The sequence below is a fragment of the Cimex lectularius genome, unplaced genomic scaffold (genome assembly GCF_000648675.2).
Source record: "Cimex lectularius strain Harlan isolate CLEC.00 unplaced genomic scaffold, Clec_2.1 scaffold1, whole genome shotgun sequence".
Taxonomy (NCBI): Eukaryota; Metazoa; Arthropoda; class Insecta; order Hemiptera; family Cimicidae; genus Cimex; species Cimex lectularius.
Genome location: NW_019392813.1, coordinates 3,112,347 through 3,133,789, shown reverse-complemented (window position 1 = coordinate 3,133,789; position 21,443 = coordinate 3,112,347). Strand labels below are relative to the sequence as shown.

General features: G+C 35.5%; 1 protein-coding gene across 4 annotated transcripts in view; it reads right to left on the bottom strand.

The window, feature by feature from the left end:
• LOC106662654 (transcriptional activator protein Pur-beta) overlaps positions 1-21,443 on the bottom strand; it is a 41,445-nt gene that overhangs the window by 3,765 nt on the left and 16,237 nt on the right. For 2 of the 4 annotated variants that reach the window (XM_014386889.2, XM_014386881.2), the window contains 4 exons: positions 1,527-1,651; positions 1,228-1,330; positions 822-952; positions 500-727 (listed from right to left, as the gene is read on the bottom strand). In XM_014386889.2, coding sequence (XP_014242375.1) covers positions 500-727; positions 822-952; positions 1,228-1,330; positions 1,527-1,651 — 587 coding nt within the window. The remainder of the gene's footprint in view (positions 1-499; positions 728-821; positions 953-1,227; positions 1,331-1,526; positions 1,652-21,443) is intronic. The other 2 variants (XM_014386907.2, XM_014386897.2) reach the window with 1 other exon arrangement.

Here is a 21,443-nt window from a genome sequence, read left to right as displayed (position 1 = left end):
TCACTCAAAGTGTTTGTCTTCTGTGTAATTGTGTCATTCTTGCGTGTCGTGTCAAGAGTGCCAGTGAGATTTTGCTATGAGATTTTGCTATTTTATGTTTATATACATTGGATTTTGAAGGGGTGGGGAAGGATGTCGGTATAGAAAAAAGACATTTTTGTATAAGGCGTCGGCTTCTTTGAGGTAAAAAGAGCCGACGAAGGGAAACAATGTGTTTCTGAAACCTACATCACACCACATCTCACGATTTCTGAATAATTATCGATTAACTGTCACTAATCACCACACATAAAAAAAACATTAACCAACTTGGCTACCACGGTCCCTATAATCTTATTGCGAGTCAGGTTAAAATAACCCCCAAACTTAGGAGGGGCTTAATGCAGTCCGAACGCTAAAAAAGAATATTTATCCAATAAAGAATTACAAATAAAATAAAAATTGTGTAGTTCTAAGTATGATTTCAATTAATAAATATTAACGGTGCAGAACAATTTACCTCAGAGATGCGCATGTAGATACCACGATTGTTTTGGCCAATATCAAAGTAAAAATTTTTATTATCTACCCGCAAATGTTTTCCCTCGGGAAGTTCACCTTTAAAACCTCCATCGTCAGTACCGTATTCTACTAAAAGATCTGTTAAAGCATTCCTAAATTCTATCATTCCTTGGGCTGGAATGGCTATTTGCGACCTTGGTCCCCCTCGAGAGATAGTTTGGGATACCTGAAAACAAAACGGGAAAAAAAAAACAAATTCGATTATTAGTGTTAGTAAATTGTGGGGTTTACAATTGTTGTATGTATTGGTAAGAACATACCCTCAGAAAACGACCCCGTGTGTTTTCTTTTAGGTCCAAATAGTAGCGACGATTATCCTTAATCATCATTTCAGATTTCAATTTCCCGTCTTCGGGAAGATTTTCAGGATTTCGAGAACCTGCAAACGATTCTGCAAATAATATTCCCACTTTTGAACTATTTTCATAGTTTGATGTTTAAAACAATATAGATTATCAATTTAAAATAAGACAAATATTGGACAGCATAGAAATAGGCATACAAATATTTAAAAATTAATCAACTGTCCTTAAGAATTTAAAAAATAATATACAATTATGCATGTTTTAATAGAATTTAAATTTGGATTTTTAAATTAATCAGAAAATAAATATTATTGCATATTTTTAAATTGGTAAACTAAATAAAAACAGAAGTAAAACCTACCTAAGGAAGCATAAAAATCACTAAAGGTTGATAGATAATCTCTCATTTCAGCAGCTGTTGAAAGAGCCAAGAATATTTGACTCCGCCTTCCATCGGAGGATATCTATAAACAGAATAAAAATATACAATGGAATTAAGTCCATCATTTTTGTACAACTGTGACCTTTAAAAAATTTTAAATTTAAATCCATTACATATTTTCAGTAGTAGTGCAATGCATATATAATAATGGTTAGAATTAAGGTAACACAAATAAATAATTAACAATGTAATGTTAAAATTAAATTAAAACTACTCACTTCTGCTACTTTTATAAAACGTCCTCTTCGATTTTGTTTAACGTCTAGATAGAACCTTTTAGACTCAATTTGTATCATTTTAGTGGCCAACTCTGTTTCGCTAATGGGGGCCCCCAGTTGTTGAACTGAAACAAATATAAATATAATTAAAAATGTGTGGTGATTAGTGACCGTTAATCGATAATTATTCAGAAATCGTGAGATGCGGTCTGGTGTGATGTAGGTTTCAGAAAAACATTTTCTTTATCGTGCCAACGTTTCAGTCTTTATTGAGATCATCTTCAGGGCTCAAAGTGTTTGTCTTCTATGTAAATGTGCCATTCTTGCTGTTTGGGAAATGTTTTTCTGAACCTACATCACACCAGATCACATCTCACAATTTCTGAATAATAATTAAAAATACAAAATCTTGAAATACATAATATAGAAAGGGATATAATTTATTTATTTTAATAGTTTGGGTAGTTTATAAGTCATAAAGTTTGGATAAAACTAGATAAAATCTGTGTTCGAGCATTGTTCTTATCAAGTCTATACTTCCTAATTAGTTTGACTGAGTCATTCTGATTTCCCATTTTACTCACAATAAACCTAAAATTTTAACTATATTTCATGTAGTTCAACTTATAAAAATTTATTAAATCGATTTGTTAATTGGATGGACTATTCTGAAATAGTGTTCAAACATACAAACAGAAAAAAAAAAAAAACGACAAAAATCGGGGGACTTGAACCCCGGCAAATGGCAAAAAGGAGGGAAAATTCGAAAGGTGGGGTTGAGATAGGAAGTTAGTGTCCGAGTAGATCAAAGTCACGATAGCTCAAGTGGTGGAGCAGCAGCGAATTTAACCGAGGGTCATAGGTTCGAATCCCGCTTGTGACACTGAAGATTAATTGAAAAACATTATTCAGTCAATCGGACCACGAACTCTAATGAATTTAATGAGTAAAATATTCCACACAAACTAAAAATTATAATGATTAAAAGTATTTACTGACAGTGTTTATCAACGTGTGCTCAAGACAATGAGGACACTTAGGCATCCAAACTGTCACTGACCTATCCCAGCTTGAAGTCTATCAGCAACATCGACTGATCAATGTGTCAAGCTTTATGACTGACTTTTTTTTTGTACACTGTAATAAGATAGTTATCCAAATCATACTCCTGTGGTACAATTGTTCAAATTTTATTCTGCATATTTAGGCATTAAGCTAATTTTACAGGAACAAAAACTTTTCTGAAAAATTAATTTTTCTGAAGTAGTCATGTTGTGGAAGGAAATAGGGGCCTCATTTGAAAAACAAAAATATCCAGTGGCAGCCCTCATATTTTCAACCTCGTAAACCTAAAAAAAAATAAAAAATAAATAAAAAATAAAAAAAATGCCTAAAGTGAGAACTTCACTTTTGTTTTAAAATAGCAGGCTGGGTTTTTCCTTTCAAAGCAAAACAGAAATCCCGGCGATGCAGAAATTAGAATTCACAAAAAATTAAAAAACTTCTTGACAAAAATACCAGATTGAATGAATTGGAATAAATTAATGGCATCTTGGAAACAATTAAGTTCAGCAAATCGACCACCCAATTATTTTAAGTTCCTACAGGTATGCTCCCTCCCTATCACCTTTGTTGACATTGGAAAGCTGTGTTTTTGTTTTGTTTTTTAGAGCTATAAATATTTTTTTAGCAATAAAATGCTGTGAATAAAATTTAAAAAACTAAAAGAATTAATTGTTATTACTTAAAAAATTGAAAAAAATACAAATTAATCACTATTTAATAATTAATTTCTTACAGGATTTATTCATATAATATTTAATTGTATTATAATTCCCGCTTTTCGCTAAAAATTGAGCTGCTTCTCTCGTTGGAACCGTTGGCAGGGGGATCGTCGGTGGGTTCACTTTTACAATTCGTGTCGAGAGACTTGGTTGTAAATTCCTTCAACCTGATGATGAGCTGTTAGTGCTTGAAATCCATATCGTTAAGAACAACTAACTATGAGTATGAACTATCTTTTCATAAAGATTGAACAACATTCTCCACCATTTATTATTTCTATAAACGCTGTAGTTTTACAAAAACTAACTTTGAAATGTATTATATAACATTGTAAATTTTAATTCAGATCAAAAAGTTTAATTATTTTCATATTTTTTTAATCATAGGATGTTTTATGTGAGTGGATTTTTTTTCTGTTTTATTTACTCAAAATGAATATATACTAGAACCCACAAAATATCCAGTTTAAAAAATGTTAATTATTAGTCGGGTGATGTATCTGACATTCATCCAGCCTATTTTAATACTTATAGTGTAAATTATATGGCATATTTCATTTTGTTAGTACATGTAATACTGCATAGTTGATGGGGGTTTTTTTATGCCATATTTGAGGATTTTTATTGCATATACATTCCCATGCTCTACTTACAACTAATTTTAGCGTAATGAATGTTGTCTTTGTAATATGTAAAACAACCTATAAATTGCCATAAGAATTTCATTTATCTAGATGGGTTTAATGATGGAATTATAAGTTAATTAATTATAATGGCTGTACACAGAAAAAAACACCAAGACTCATAAAATGATTAAATATTACTAACCTAAAACTTTTAACTAGGGTTCCATTATCCACAACTAAATTGACCATGTAAGGTAATGGTATCACTTTGTATAAATACTCAAGATTATCTGTTTACTGTATCAGCATTAATTTTATTTGAAAAAACGAAGACCGATTGGTGTACCTCTCATTGAAAGGAAAAAAGGCGTCGGAGCATGCTAAACCATCACAGCCTGCAAGTAAAGCGGCACACGCCCCTTCTAGAAAGGCTACTCTTTCAAATTATAAATCTTGATATACAGACTTATACATATGGCTGTTGTATACGGGGGATGACAATTACAGTCGTCATTACCGCCAGACTTTAAAAACTAGACCTTTATGTTGACTTTGAAACTGAGTGAGCAGGGAAAACCATCAACGTCTGTTTATCTTTTAAGTTATTTCATCTAAAAATTTGTCAACTGTACAATATAATTATGTAATTTGCATATTATTATTTCTATGAAAATCAAATGCTATTAAATTATTATTGTAGAGAGAAAAATACAGTGCCAATGAATTTGGTCATATTTTAAATTTTACATTTTAACGTCGAATTAATTTTGAAACATTGCTTAATAATTTATTTAGATGATGGAATTGTTGAAAATTTCGTCGTGATGGCAACAATACATTTTGATGGATAATTTCCAAAAATATTCCTTTTCCAAGGCTAACCGAATTTTTTACAAATTGAAATTCAACCCTAAATCAATGTAAGTTTATCGATTACTAATCCAACATTTTCAGTTAAAATAAAAAATAATCTTAAGAATTCTATGACAATTATACATAAATAATATGTAATACACTTTTTCACTATTACAATTTTAAGAAATTTTATTTGAGAGGAAAAGACCAATTAGAGTCGGAAAACGATCAATTTTATTCTGAAAAGGTCCAATTTGATTTTTAAAAAAGTTAAATTTTACTTAGAAAAAGGTCAATTTGGGATTTTAAAAAAATGTTTAATTATGATTGTAAAGAATTCAATTTATTCAATTCACTAATTTCGTGGTCTGCTTGACCAATTAATATATTACAATTAATTAAGGTTTTTAGTTGAGAAAAAAAAGTCAATGGCACGAGCGGGATTCGAACCCACGATCTTCGGCTAGATACGCCGCTGCTCTACCACTTGAGCTATCGTGACCTCGATCCACTCGGACACCAACTTCCCAACTCAACCCAATTCAATTTATGTTGACAAAGTTCTTCGTGGGTGGGAAAGTTCAATTTACGATGATAAAAATTGAAATGAAACCAAACTTATGGTAGAAAGTTGGATTATGATAGGAAAAAGTTCATTCTATTCAGAAAAAGATCAATTTGGGTTGGAAAAAGAACGATTTTCCTTAGAAAATGTTCAACATGGGTGGGAGTTTAATTTTCATTGAAGAGCATTAACTGGATGGAGGTAGATCAATTTGATGTGATAAAAATTAGAATTTCTGTGGTATATAATTTGATTATGAGAGGAAAAATCAATTCGATTAAGAGAAAGTTCAATTTGGGTTGGAAAAAGTACGATTTAACTTAGAAAAGGTTTAACTTGGGTGTTAGCTCAATTTGGGCTGTATAAGTTCAATTTGATCCCGGACAAGATCAATTTGGGATGAAGAAAGTCCAATTTTGATGAGGTGGAGTTCGATTTGGGTTGAGGAAGTTCTATTTGGTTCGTAAATAGCTCAATTTTGATTCAGCAAAAGCTCAATTTGGGTAATAAAAAGTTTAGTTTAAGATGGAAAAATTCCATTTGGGTTGGGAAAAAGTTCAAATTGGGATTTAAAACCAATTGGTCAAGACCAAGCAAAGACTCAACTTGGTTTGGAAATAGTTCAATTTCATCTAGAAAAAAGTTACTTTGGGATGGAAAAAGTATAGTGCAGTTTTGAAATAAGTCATTTGAATTACAAAAAAGTTTAGTCAAACATGGAAAATGTTATAATAGTTACAACATGTATTTAAAAAAGGATTTAATTGGGAACGCTTTGTTGGTTTTTCAAAGGTTTCTTAGACCTCAATTTTCTACCCTTTCTATTGTCAAGAACGAATAAATACAAAACATTATCTTTCACCAAAGAGAGAAACGTTGTAACCACACTTTTATCGAATTTAATGTTAAGCAGATTTAAACACGAACAAAGGCGTACGGGCGAGAAATCGGGGTAAAAGTAATAATCAAATGACAACAATTGGTTATTTAATGATTTTTGACGTACGAACGCCAATAAATAACGTTATTTTCTCCACACCGTCCGCTGGGATTTATAAAAGGTTATCAGCGTGTTCCAGATACAAGGGCCCCGTCGAAATTGCCTTGCCAGCTTTTCTCCACCTCGGACTACAACCTAACCATCCTTGGATAAAGGAATTAAATGTGAAAGTCAGATTTTATGAATTTACATTTGTGAGAGGATACAGGGAAATTTACATACAGATACATGCAGATCTTTTAGGTTTTCTGAAAACCCGAGCGTTTGGGCTGAGTTAACAGGCGAAGAGAAAGTCAACAAATAGTTTCTATAATGAAAAACTCTGTTTTATCGTATCAGTCAAAATATAGATACCAGGCATCGACTTCAGTACAGAAAATAAACTTTTGAAATGCTTTCTTCGGTGTAAAATGTATCTAAGTCAGAAAACTGTACAAGATAAAACAAAGTTGTCATGCTCGAAAAACCAAACGAAGTGCAAAAAAAAAAAGGGTCGACCTTTGCTGCTTTGATCTTTTTCTTTGTAAAGTTCAGAAAAAGCTTATTTAACAATTCTGTTGTTACTTTAATTTTAGTATATGCATAATGGGAATGGGGTTAAAAGTTTTTTTTAATGATAAATGTAGCCGTTCTAAAAGAAAAGTAACGTAATAGAAACTTAAACATTAAAGTAATTAGTGATTCTCGATGTTTTTCTTGGTAGAACTCGATGTTTTACAGGTATATTCCTTTTTTTGAAAGATAAAACGGTTCTACCTCAGAAAAAAAACTCTAAGAATCATGCAGTAATTAGATTCTTATTACTATCCTAGAATTTTAAACTATAGTTACATTAACTTTTTCAAAAAAAGGCGTCGGGTATGCTAAACCTTCACAGCTTGCAAGTACAGCGGGACAAGCGCCTTTTAGAAACGCTACCCTTTCAAACTGTAAATCTGTATATACAGACGTACACAATAATTGTTTGGCGTGGTTTATTATTGATTTCACTTTGAAATCATAATCAGTCGAATTAATATCGGGGATGAACCTTTCCTTGCAAGGTTAATTTTTGGGAAGGGTAGAAAATTGCTAGATGAGCAATTTCATTTAAGGGCGTTAAACCTTCATTGCAGAGCTGTAATGCGCATACCTTTCTTTATTTTCCGAATTTCACCAGATAATTATGTATAATAACTGCAATTACAGTAGGGATTACAGCCAGACTTTGGGTAACAACAAATAGTTTCTAAAGGGAAAAACTTTTTTTTATCAAATCAATCAATATATGGATTCTTCGCATTGACTTCAGTACAGAAAATATGAAAATATCGATACTCGGCATTGACTTCAATACAGAAAATAAAATTTTGAGATGCTTTTCCGGTGTAAAATATGTCCAGAAAACCGTACAGTATAAATAAACAAAATTTGTTACGCTCGAAAAACCAAACGAAATGAAAAAAAACTACCTTTGCTACTTTGATTTTTTCTTTGTAAAGTCCGGAAAAAGTTGTTTTTAACATTTCTGTTGTTACTTTAATTTTAGTATACGCATAATGGGGGTTACAAGTTTTTTTAATGATAAATGTAGCCGTTCTAAAAGAAAAGTAACGTAATAGAAATTTAAACATTAAAGTAATTAGTGATTCTCGATGTTTTTCTTGGTAGAACTCGATGTTTTTTACAGGAATATTCCTTTTTTTTGGAAGATAAAACGGTTCTACCTCAGAAAAAAACATTCTAAGAATAATAAAATAATTAGATTCTTATTACTATCCTAGAATTTTAAACTATAGTTCCATTAACCACTTGTTGGGTCAAAAAAAGGCGTCGGGTATGCTAAACCTTCACAGCCTGCAAGTACAGCGGGACAAGCGCCTTTTAGACTGTACATATGTATAAACAGACGTATACAATAATTGTTTGATGTGGTTTATTATTCACTTTGAAATCACAATCAGCCGAATTAATATCGGGAGGGGATTAAACTTTCCTTACAAGGTTAATTTTTGGGAAGGGTAGAAAACTGCTAGATGAACAATTTCATTTAAGGGCGTTTGAGAAGGCTAAACTTCGAAAAATCAACGAAGTGCAAAAAAAAATTAGTTAACCTTTGCTGCTTTGATATTTTTCTTTGTAAAGTCCAGAAAAAGTTCATTTAACAATTCTGTTGTTACTCTAATTTTAGTCTACGCATATGGTGAGGTTAAAAAGTATTTTCCTGAAAAGTGTAGCCGTTAAAAAAGATACATAATGTAAAAAGATAAAATTTTACGTTCATTTTTTTAAGTAATTAACAAAATAATGTTTTTTATAAAAATCTTACATCATTAGAAAGGCTTAGAAGCATAGATTTGAAAATTAAACAGGTAGTTTTGGATAAATCACAGATAATGATAGTAAGGATCCAAAATGGCTGGTCTCTTATTAAAGGTGCACTGGTGCTTTTTGGAAAACAACTCACTGTTTTTCATGACAGTAACTATTTCTTTGGCTTAACTTGTTAGGCATATTTGGAAGAGATGATCATACCTCTGATCAACATTGAATGTGACAAAGTTGAGAACAAGAGATACAAAATAACGTGACAATGATATACCGCATCACAGAATGATTAATGGCTTATATCAATACAGGGTTTTTTGCACGAAAGGGAGATACAAATTTCTCGCCAGCGTATTTTCAAAAGTACTGTTTACAACGATGAAACGTTAAAATTGTGGGTAAAAACGTAGTCGACCCGGTTCCTAATTAATAATCATACGTTTCCCCAGGGGGTCATTGTTGATGAGGCAAGGTCGGAATAACTTTCTCCAGAGGGGGGGGCAGGAGTGCATCGACCTCCAGAAGGATGTTGGACCGGCTGAAGGGGTGGGTTCGCCCTCCTAATCAATATCAGACACCTCACTACGGGACCCGGACAACACTCCGTCTTATATCCTATCCTCGAACGGGTTAACCCCGTCAAACGTGGCCCCCGTTCCATCGTCCGCTCCAATCAATCACATTCCCGTCCAATTTTCAACCCAAAATAATTTATCGACGCTTAATTTTGGCTGACCCTTATACCTTGATAAAATACATAAATATATATTCAGGATTTAAAATGCACGATTTGGCCTTCCATAACAACAAATTCTACCAAAATTACCTACGACCCAAAATTTATTTTTTTATAGTAATGCAAAATCATGAAAACGTTCCAAATAAGATCCAAATTCTATCTACTTATCCCATTTATAAACTTTTTTTAAATCAGGTTAAACGTTAAAAGAACTAGAAACTTCACTAATGTTGACCTAGTCTTCAGGCCCAATTCCTCTGAATAACCCTTTAAATATTAAAACCCTCCAATTTTTGAACTCTGAACAGACAGAAATCACTAGTGTACATCCGAGATATAATTTTATAAATATCCTTAAACATAACCTGCACTGAGTTGAAAACATATTCAAAACGGGACTTACGTAAGTCATCGTGGGGATTTGAAGAAAGCATCTGAGGACGGATTCAGCTGTTACAGCGGTTTAGAACCACACTGCACCACAACGCGCACCAACTGCATTTCTGTCTGGTGTGGAAAAAACTTTTCTAACTGGAAAACCCGACACAACGCCCACGGTCGATCTCCAACACTTTCTTGCCAGTCATCAATCAAACGCCGTTATCGGGTTAATTAGATAAATTTTTTACTGCCGGAGATGGTTATAAAAGAAGTTAATTTCAGTTTAAAACTTCTTATTTTCAAATCTATCATTTATAAAGTTTTTTTTTAAGTGGACGAGCTTTCTGAATCCGACAATACGTTATTTTGACTCGACGACGATTAATTTAAATAATTTTAACTTATCAACTGTTGAAAATCTCCGAGTCAACGTAGTGTGTTAGCTTCAGTTTAAATTTAAAAGTTTCCAAGATTTAGACGGCCAAAATTAAAACTCCGTAATCAAAACTCGGCCAAAGGATTGCAGTGCTTTTCTTTAATTTACCGCAGTGGCATAGTCGATAGAAATTGCACTACAACATGCCATAACTAAGACCTGACCTGAAACTATGATGTGGCCTAGCGTGAATTGTCGATTTTCTCGACTTTAAAGTTCGACTTGATTTCATGACTTTTCTTTATATTTTACGGGCCAGACGGTAAAAAAATTCGCAGGAGTCAAAAATCTAGTGATGATGGTATGGTTTTTTTTTTTTTTTTGAGAAGGGGCGACTGCTAAAAATTCTGATTTGATAGTTGATTCCATTTCATTAAATTTTTATTGACTTTCGGCATGGTAGATCCATGGTTTTGGAAGTTAAGATGATGAATCGAATTTTATTTTTTTATTTTATTTTTTTTAAGGAAGGGGCAAAATGAAAGCTCTGTGCATTGCCTGACCTGTCTCGGGCTCGGCAGTGAAATAAGGCCGATACATTTTAAAGCTTAGCCCCTTTCCACTGCCAGGCGTTCCTCTCTACCCCATCTCCGACTCGCACACACGCCACCACTCACTCTCGGCCACGACCGCCTCCGAACTCGGCTCGACGACGAATCGGGCTTTGCCGCCCCCACCAGCCGAAGTCCACGGCACAAGCGTCGTCCTGATCGATTCATCGAAATCGACGCGAAAACTGCCCCCGGACGCCACCCCCGCACACCACCGACCCGACGACTGTTTCTAGGGTGACACGACCGTTGTCCTTGCCCAAAGTGAAACTTTGTGTGAATGAACCTCTGTCACCGTTAGGTCAATAACTCCCCATTACCCGAAACCCAATCCCAAAATTTGTAATAAGTAGACCCGACACGTTCCATGACAAAAGAAGTCTTAGCTAAACTTAAGATGGTTCTTAAAAGGACTGCGTGTGAATTACAAATGCAGTCGACCTGGATAAGAGAAAACGCTGGGGACCTCAGATGTCACTTACAGAGGTTTTTCACTCAGGTTCGGAGTAGTTTCTGGTTCACTTATCCAGGTTGAAAACAGAAAACGCATTTCACTATTTTCTATTATTTTTAGTATTTTATTCAACAGTGTTCAGCTCTTGTGTCTAGAGTTTAAGGTCTTTCAGGTCATCCAATATAGATTTGCGTCAAACGTGTACTTTATGGTAATTTAAAGCAAATATAAAATAATTACCATTTAATTGCAATTTGTCTAGATTTCAAAACATATAGAATGGATAATATTAATAGAAATATGTTGAGTGAGAACTATTAATGTTTATGTTTCTAAATTATTTGAATCCGATAAATTATATAATATAGGCAAAATATTCCACTCAACTAATTTTTTTTCATTTTCTCGATAAAAGAAAATTCTGCACTTAATTTGTCTCATTGTTCTATCAACAAATATTTATATACGCTATGTTTTAAATTAGAAATATCAATTAGACCTAACTTAATCCTTAATCCAAACCAAGGATAAAGGATTTTTCTGTTTAATTTTTACGGAATTTCAAATGTTAATTCAGTCTCGTATGAATTCTGAAGCAATTAACTGTTTAGTTTTATCTTTGTTTTCTTAATTTCAATTTTTAAACTTAAAAATGCCACTTGGTGCTGAGGATGTTGCACGTGGTTTGGCACTTATTGATGATGGGCGTTCCAACAGGTATGCGGCTTTTGCCATCGAACTACCCTACAAAACACTGCGAAACGTAGAACAATATTTTCAACAACGAGGATTATCTCAAAGAATAAGCTAATCCCCAACCGCAGGCTCGACAGAGCGAGCTGAGACACAAAAGGACGAGGAAGGACTCTCTTTCAATTTGTTGAAGGCACCTGCTCTTTTTTGTGAGTGTGCAAGGAGTTGTCTATGTCAAAGATCGCTTATTTTTATGTTATTTTCTTAAACTGAATAGATTTATTTTTTATAAGGTTATTGTTATAATTTATTTGGATCAGGTCCCGATTTTTGTCTTTTTGCGATTAATTGGTTTGAGTTTGTGGCACGGATATTTTTTTTTCGTGAGTGAAACGAGTTGCTTCGTGTGAAGGGGATCCACGGAAAGATTGTAATAAATGTTAGACGTTTTTCGAGAAACTGGGTCCCCTACCATAGAAGGCCCGGTTTTGGACGCCCTAGGGTAACAGAACCACAGGATGACCATTTTTTGATTTTGATAATTTTGTGTTTTGGGCATCGGTTCAAGCGATTCATCATCTCTAGGAAATTCGAGGTGTCCAAATTTCGAACGCACTGCTCGAATAAGATGAAATCAGTATGATGGCTTTTCGCCCCCTAAGAGGACCAGAATTGACCAGAACACAAGGAGTTGCACGACTCTCATTTGCTCGAGGACACAGCCATTGGTCTTTGGACGATTGGTCTGCTGCACTTTTTAACAGATGAGGGTAGATTTGCTCTACGATCTCCAGATGGGCGTGAAAGAGTGTGAAGATGAAAGATACTAAGCCTGTAATTTTTCCCAGGACAACGTAGCTCAGTCGGGCGTTTGCCGGCCACCAGGCCTCGGTTAGTATTTGAGTTGAGTTCTGCGGATCATTTTGGTTTGCCTACTCTCTCTAATACGTGCCAATTAAAATAATGACAAGGCGAAAAATAACTTGAGTTTCACCGATCGGTGTCTTGGCGAACCAAATATTGATGGACAAGAGGCCGTCGCGTGTGGCACATGCCAAAATAAAAACAGCGTTGGCCGCTCCAATTAAATATAAAATTAATATGTATGTTACCGCTACTACATATTTATAGGTGAGTACAAATGTCAAAAGTTCAAACAGGTATTAAAAGTCAAATGAAATGGGAACGTACAAGAGACAATTTGGCTTGAAGAAATCGGGTATCGTTGTTTGCTTTTCAGCGTCTGTCTTGATCACCATTCTTTGAAGATCAAATAGCCTATAGAAAACCTGTGTTTCCACGTTGATTTCAAAAAATCTCTTAACTTTGTCCACTGCTTGAAGTGCTTGCATTTTCGAAAATGGTGGTCCTTCAAAATTTCCTCAGTCCGTCCTCACCTTCATCAGGCGCGGCACTACTGTCGGCGCAAGCATTCATTGAAATCCCCAGTGGTCAGCACTTCGTCGTCGTACGAAATCAACAAAATCTGGGACGTTATCGGACATGGTGTGTTACGCAGTCATCCAATCTTCCTCAAGATTTGTGACCAACACTTCATGTTCTTCGGCGATGTCGTTCACAAAACCACACTTTCTGAAGCAATTAGCGATCGTGCCAAGCTGTGACGCAGTACCAATCCGTTCTTGCAAATTTCACGGTCTTGAGGTTTACTTTTGAGGAAGAGGGGCATTGGTGTCATCTTCCAAGTATCACACGAGTAAACGTAAAACCTCTTTTCTATAAAACGTTTTGAAATTATGGATAATATCCATATCTAATGGTCACTTTCGTGTGGATTTCACTTAAGTAGGTCAGGATTTGTCACTTATCCAGGATTTGAGCCCCAAAAGAGTAACTGGACCACAACACTTCTGTCACCTCACTAACACAGGTTCGACTGTACCTTGGTATCAACTTCACTACGTCCTTGAAGATTAAGCATCACTGCATAGAGAAGGCAAGGCAGTGCTAAGTACGCCGTTAATAGTCTATGGAGCAAAATAATAACAAACGAGAAGATCCCACTAGAGAAAAAGATGAGAAAACACCCCGAGGTCAGTAATATGTTACGTTCGCAGGTCTGGGGTTATTTACACAAGGAAGAAATAGAAAAAGTTCAGAAATACTTTATTCAGAAACCTATCTGCCTGTCAATTAGCACCCCATATCTTATATACTGAGAGCTCGGTCACACCACCAGTTTTTGGCCGACGTGTTAATACATGATGAATAATGAAGCATAAGCAGCTGTCAAAGTTAAGATGAATGAGATGAGTCTTTCTGCATAAGAAGAGTATCCCATCTTTCGACGCCTTGACAAAGTTCACGCCTTCAAAAGAAAAGTCCACTTTTGGGTTGAATCTGTTGAGAAGGGATAATTGATATCTTTTCCTGGGTTAAATGATTTATTTTTTTTCTTTTTTGTAATAAAACAAACTGGAGCTTGCGAACGTTGATTGATGAAATATGTGAGCACCTTCGATGTTGGGAGATGTCCTTTGAGCACTGCTTCCCAACAGCTCGAGATGCAATGCTACAAGAGAATGGGTGGTCAAACCGTTTTCAATTTCGACAAAGCTAACCAGTCTATCTTCAACCGAATGCGAGAATATTTGAGACTGCTTCGGGCTCCACCTTGAAATCTACTTTCGAGTTTTGACCGTCTGGAAAACAAAAATTTCAACCGTTCGCTGGAAAAGGGAAAATTCTTCTTTCTTCACAACTTACCTATCAGAATACAGATTTTCTATCTATGCAGCCACCAAAACTATATACCGAAGCTGTCTAGGTGCTAAACCCGACATCATCTTCAGTTATCAAAAATTAAGCCCAACATATCCAAATTGTGCAGGCTAAAACCTCACTTTTCCCATTAATTCTTTAATTATTAATGTTCAAATTATTACTTTTGAAATTGGCTCGAGTTTTACTTCCTATTGATGTCAATTTTTATGTTGCGGATTTTGTAAATAAAGTATGGTCAATCTAATGTTTCTTTTAGTGTGATATCTCCCTCCATCGCCTAATTAGGAATGGACTGGCTAATGCTAATTTATAAACTTTAATTTACTATAACTACACAAGTATCTAATTTTTAATATTTGAATGCGAGGGGTCCACCCTGAATTTTATTCTGTGAAAGGGATCCGCTGGCTAATATGTTTTGGAAGCCCTGCTTTAGGGTATCAAAGGCTTTAGAAAACCCAAGGACATGAATTACACACTTGACTTAAAATATAATATTCAATTATCGGAGAAATCGATGTATGAATATTGCGACAGCCGTGTCGTGTCATCTCGTTTATTTTTCGTGAGCCGATACGAAGCAAAATTGAAACCGTGCAAACCAACACGACAATTATGCAAAACGACCAAACAATTCAGTTCATATAATATAGTTGTCCGCAATTCATAAATCCCTAATCTTTTCCTGATTATATCAATCATTGAGAAAAACTAATCGTTTGTTTGCTGAACTTCCAGAATCACATTTTAAATCCGTTACAGCTTAAATCTGACAACACGCTCAATCATAAGAAAGATCTTATCCGTGTGGCAGGGGTTGCAGTGAAGACTGTTATACTTGGCATAATTGATGACCATAGAAGCCATGATCTATTCATTAAGCGACACTTTCCCTAAGGTTATGAACTTGGACTGATTGCCTTAGCTGCGTACACAACCTACGGAACATTACGAACATAATATATAGCCGACTATGTCATTTGATAAATATATACACAACCTATAGTCAATTCAAAATTTAAAGTGTTTAAAAGCCAGACCACTTGACCAAGCAATGTTATCTAAATTTATCTGAGTTAACAGATAGTAATCAGTTTATTCTCAAGTATCAGAAAACCAGAGTACATCATCGAAATCTGACCCTCCTAACAACGGCCTACTACCGGTTCATCGCTATTCAGACCTCAAGAGGAAATCTCACAATCACAATCTAGCTTAAATCTATATAAAAAGACCATAAATTATACAAACGTTAAGTTGATCAGGTTGCTAAGAATCACTGGCATTCACTCCTGTCCCATAAGTATATTCTTAAACTCAACAACAAATTGGCAAAAAACTACCTCCCTAGAGACAAAGGCATACAATATAAAACTATATTTCCTTTTAAAAAGTTCACCCAAGAGTGTAATGTAAGACAATGATCTGGTTACATTGACATCATGAACAGTGCAATATCTCAAAGGAATAAAAAACCACGTCCAAACTGTGAAACCTGGAGACTACTAGGAGACACATGACTACTAGGAAGCTGGGTTTGGTATTGCCCAAGCACTGCATCCTTTTGACTTGTACTTTACCTAGCTTCCCAGTTCAGTTCAACTGACTCGATCACTGAATGTCATTGCTGCAATTTTTTCCCGAGTCATCTTAGTGCCCAATGATATATCTCCACTGAGCTGTTCATTCACATTCACATATAATATTGGGTCATCATTGAAAATGCCCATGTGTAGGAATTTTCTCAGATAGCAGTAACCTGTATACAGCCCTATCACTCCCCTGAGTTTTAAGTCCGTGTTTAATTGCGGCAATGCATTTGCCAGTATTGCCACAGCACTGCAGCTCCCTTTATTTACCAAAAATATCTTCGAAATAAAGTGCAATAACATAATAACGAAAAACAGTAAAATGAAAGTGTACTGACTTAAAGAACTATACAAATAATTACTTTAAAAATAAATAACAAAGATAAAATACCAATTCTTAGTAACTGCGTGTTAAAAGTTTGTATTGGTGGTGATAAAATCATCGAAAGCTCGGGCAATAAAACGATTCAACTTGGATTAGACCGTCGTTTTTCATCTTCTCTTTGTTTTACTTATTCCTTGTTGAAATAAACGAAGTAAACCTGAAGAGTATTAAGTCTGTTGACATTAGTTCACCCTAGTGTAAGAATCTGGGATAACCAAAAACCACGAGGAAAAGCGGGCCAAGATAATAAAGACCAAGTTGGTGAAGAATATCAGTATTGATTATTCGGATTGAAGGTAAAATTAGACTGACTTAGAATTGAAATGATCAAAGTGGGGTGAGTATGTACACTTTTTGAAAATTATGATTCTACTCATAAATTTGAGTGTTCCAAATCTGCGAGTAGATCCAACATTTACAAAAAGTGACTTAGAATTAATCAAATTTATAATTAGATTACGGCTATGATTCATTTATTTAATTGTGTCATGGCTCTTATTCAGCCAATAGTATTTTTTAATTATCAAAATTTATCGCAAGATCTAGCATGCAAGTTCGATAAGGTTTTTTTCTTATCGAATGAAATAAAATTGGTTTTAAATTTAATTTGACTGTAGCCAAATGAAATTAACGATTTTTTTCCATATTATAGCAAAACGACAAAAAAACAATCTATTCAATGCCATTTTATGCCTCTCTATTTGTTTAACACGTAAATATACTCCCAAGCTGTGCATATAAGCTGCACAGTATTTGATAAATATTTAACAGCTGGAGAAAATTTTCCAGTGGGTCAAACGCTGCCAGTTGCTGAGCGCGAACCTTTGAAACTAAACTTAACCTAGATTTATTTTACGACTTCAGACTTTTTCAAATAGAAACAAAGTTAATTTATTTTACGATTTCAGACTTTTTCAAATAGAAACAAAGTGCTTTTAACTTAGCTTAAAGGTGTTCTAAGACATACGGATAGGGATAAAAGAGGCGGCCACTTCCTCACTTCGATCTGAGTACATCTATGTTCCTGTAGTTTTATAACAAACTATCCAACTTCTGGTCGTTTATGAACCTCCCTAGCCTTGCCACCGGCTTTTCAACTCCTAGTTGAAAGAATCTGCACTTACTGGACCCTCACAAATAAAATTATTGCGGTCTCCTTTTCTGCCTGGCAGAATCTGCACGGTTTCTTATATCTGTACCCTTACCCGGTGTACGTGCTTTTCTTAGGCGGCAGTGCCCTGACAGAGTCCAACCAAAATCTTAGTTTACCCGGTTACCCTCCAATAACTTCTTTGTAAGTCCTGCGGATGGCCCTTTTATGAATCTTTTCGCGTGTCTCATGTATGGGGTATTGTTCCACCAGGTTTTGGACTCATTCGGATCCATTTTTGGATGTATCCGTTTTGGTAGTAGGTGGTAGGCCACAAGAGGGTTCTGGTTCATAAAATTCATACTGGCTCTTTTTTTGGCCATGTTCACTTTCTCATTGCCTCTATGTCCCGAATGCCCAGGTACCCACTAGGGTCAGATCATTGGTGTCACTGACTTTCGAATGCTTTCTGCCTTTACCTGTTACAAGTCACATACTAAATTGAATCTTTATTTACGTTTTGAGTGGAAGTGTAATAGTTGTAATGTACAATGTTTTCATGGACCTTGATGAATGGTTGTTTTAGTTGGTGCATGCACGTAGTAAAAGGCAATTTCCGAAGAGTCATCAGCAGTAACTTAACTTTCAACGTTGTGTGCTAAAAACTATTGGCTCGTACGATTTAGATTTGACCCGTTGAATAATTTCTCGGATAAAGGGCCCGCCTGGGGGTAATCTGCCAGAATAAAAGTTCCGTGACACTTTAGATGTCACTTGGCCCTAAGTGGTTTCTATTTCAGCCTTTCGTGTTAACAGTGCTCACAAATGGTTTTACTCAGGGAGGACGGGGAAACGGCTCCATGCCACGTGTTTTGTTTTAGAAGGGGGGTAAACTTTTCCACGTGGAAATCCCGCCGACAAATCATCAAGATGTATGCCGTATTTATAGGGAAATGGGACCGTTAAAAATTCAATACGTCACGCTTCACGCACCATGGGAAGAGCTAACGAAAAATACCCGCTGCCGCTTATCTTTCCGGTGCAGTGAATAATGCATTCACTACTCATTTTGCTATTGTGCTGTCAAGAAACAAGGAAAATGGAAATTTTCACCATCATCCCTCTTCTTTCAACCCATTTAAAAATTTATTGATAGCCAATAAAACGTAATGAATAATTCAAATCATCTCCTAAACACACTAGATAACTTCATACAATCGACAATACTTTTAAAAAACAAAAGGTTTTTCTCAAAATATGTAATTAATAACATCAAAAATACATTTACGCGACGAAAAAATTATATGTTGCATCATATTTTCAGGCATTTATAGTTCCAGTAGTTTGGTCTGCTTATTACTGCTGATTTAGTCTGTCAAAACCGTTTCGGCATTTTGCTATCTTTAGTGTTGGGTATTTCAATTTCTCGACCAATCAAGTGGTCAACTACTCTTTTCTTAGGACCCATTAACTCTAAAAACAAAAAATCTGAGTTTTGAGTTGTTATTCCTCGTCCATCCAGCAATTGGCAAGCAAATAGTCAACCAAAAATCCGGCTAAAGGATTTTTGAAAAACCTGTAGCAATCACTTTGGAGGGTAGTTTTGGTTTAGAAAAAAATCGCAAAAACCAACATTGAAGATGTTTCCGACAAACCAAACAAAATATAGGCACAGCAATATGACGTAACGTCAAATTTCACCTCCTAAATCACATGGAAAAGTCTCATAATTTATAGTTACAGTTCAAATATTGTTTCATATTATGTAGGGTGAAGTCGATCCTTCACCTTTTATTGTACTTCTTTTTTTTTTTTTGGCTTCGACTTACTGCCTTCTTCTTAACCCATTATCAACCGATTCATGGCTTGGGATATGATATTCTCTATTATTTTTTTTTAGTCGAACCCTCGGAAAATTTGTTACATTTTCCACCTGAAAAATTTCAATTGAGCTCTTCGCAAAAAAAGGTCGAGAATGCAAAAAAACAATTGTTGCTATTCTGATAGCCAAGCTGCGCTCAAAGCATCTCACTAGGTAAGATCACGTACAGTATGGCACTGCATGAATGGCCTGGGAGAAGTAGGAATAAAAAACAAGCTGTCTATTGTCTATGTCCAAGGAACCCAGGACAGCGATACCAGAGACTAATAAAATTGCTTAGACGAGTCCTCAGCAGCACCAATAGTACCAGAACTATTGTGTAAAATTCCTAACTGTGGTAAAAATGGATCAACATCCCAGGATAGAGACAAGCAAACGATATCGTTAAGAATGTCGCCTTAATTTACTGCAGACCCTCTACGTCAAGTATCTGTCCTGAACTCATTACCGCTCTTAATAAATTCAGAGTGTCAAGAAACAGTCTGAGAAGATTCTGCCTACCCTAAAAAACCCTCACCAAAAATGGCAAACTCATGGCTACAGTTAGAAAGGAGTAAACTCAGAGGTGTGATAGGTCTATGTACCGATCACTGGCGTGTGAAGAAACATCTTCATAACCTGTGTATATTCAATGATGCTCTTATGTGTAGGTTATGTTACTAGAAGAAGGAAACAGCCACCCATGTAATCTTCGAATGCGAAGCAATAGCACAATAGAGACGTAACCTGTGATGCAAAGAAATCAATGGAAAGGAATTGTAGCAACGTCAATCAATCACCTAATACTTCTTCTGATAAGGAGCGAGTCGATCGCGCTGAGCTAAATAACCAGGTACGCCAGAAGGCTGCAGAGCTTGGTAACATAAAAACCTCACTTCCTAGACCTTCGTTATGATAACCTTCCGGTTCTGCCAAATAGAGCCTCAGTACATACACGCTACTGCGAATGCCTAACAAGAAAAAGGTTCCTACTCACAGGCAAATAAAAGTTGAGCAATGTGTCTGGGAACATTGGGGGGCAGAGACAGGCAAAAGTCTTCTTTAAGAAAGTCTCCCCAAGCTTCAGACCTGCTACATAAGGACGAAAACCCAGGTCTGCTAACAGGACATTGCCGACTCAATAGACATTTAATAATAATGGCAACCTGAGTAGGTTCTGCCAATAAGCTTCAGAATATACGTATATTCTACTATTGACGCCTGATAAGGAACATGTTTCTGCTCATGGGCAAATAAAAGCTGAAACAAAGCATAAATCAGGAGCCACTGTAAGTCAAGGAGGCAGATAAAAACTAAAGCTGGATAGTACGTGCTGTTTACCATAAGTAGAGGTCTAAGTCCCACGTCCGAAGTGACCTGCCTACCTATTAAATGATTTTATAGCATTTCCCTCCCACTGAATACAGAAAAATATTTGCCTAATGATAAGTCGTCCCTGGACCTTTCGATGTTTTAATCTGGCTGCAGGATTCGTTTGTATGGGAACCCATCAGGAGAATAACGTGCAGCCTTTATTTGTTATGCATTTCAAATGGACAGAGTTCATTATTAGAAAAAACCGTTCTGGACGGAGAAAAATGCAATTAAGTTTTGCGTCTAATAATTAAAAACGTACAAGGGACCAGACAAAATCCCCAGGCCAAACATTATATAAGAGAAATCAGATCAACAGGTCCCTCAAGGATAGGATCACAATGGGGTTTATTCTTTTTCAAACAAAGGAGTTCACGTTCGCCGATTCGGCCGTGCAAGGCAGAAACCCAGATTGTAAGCAGCTCTGCCTGCCACCGCCGTTTGGCCTAAAAATAAAACAGTCACGTGTCTTGACAAGCGAA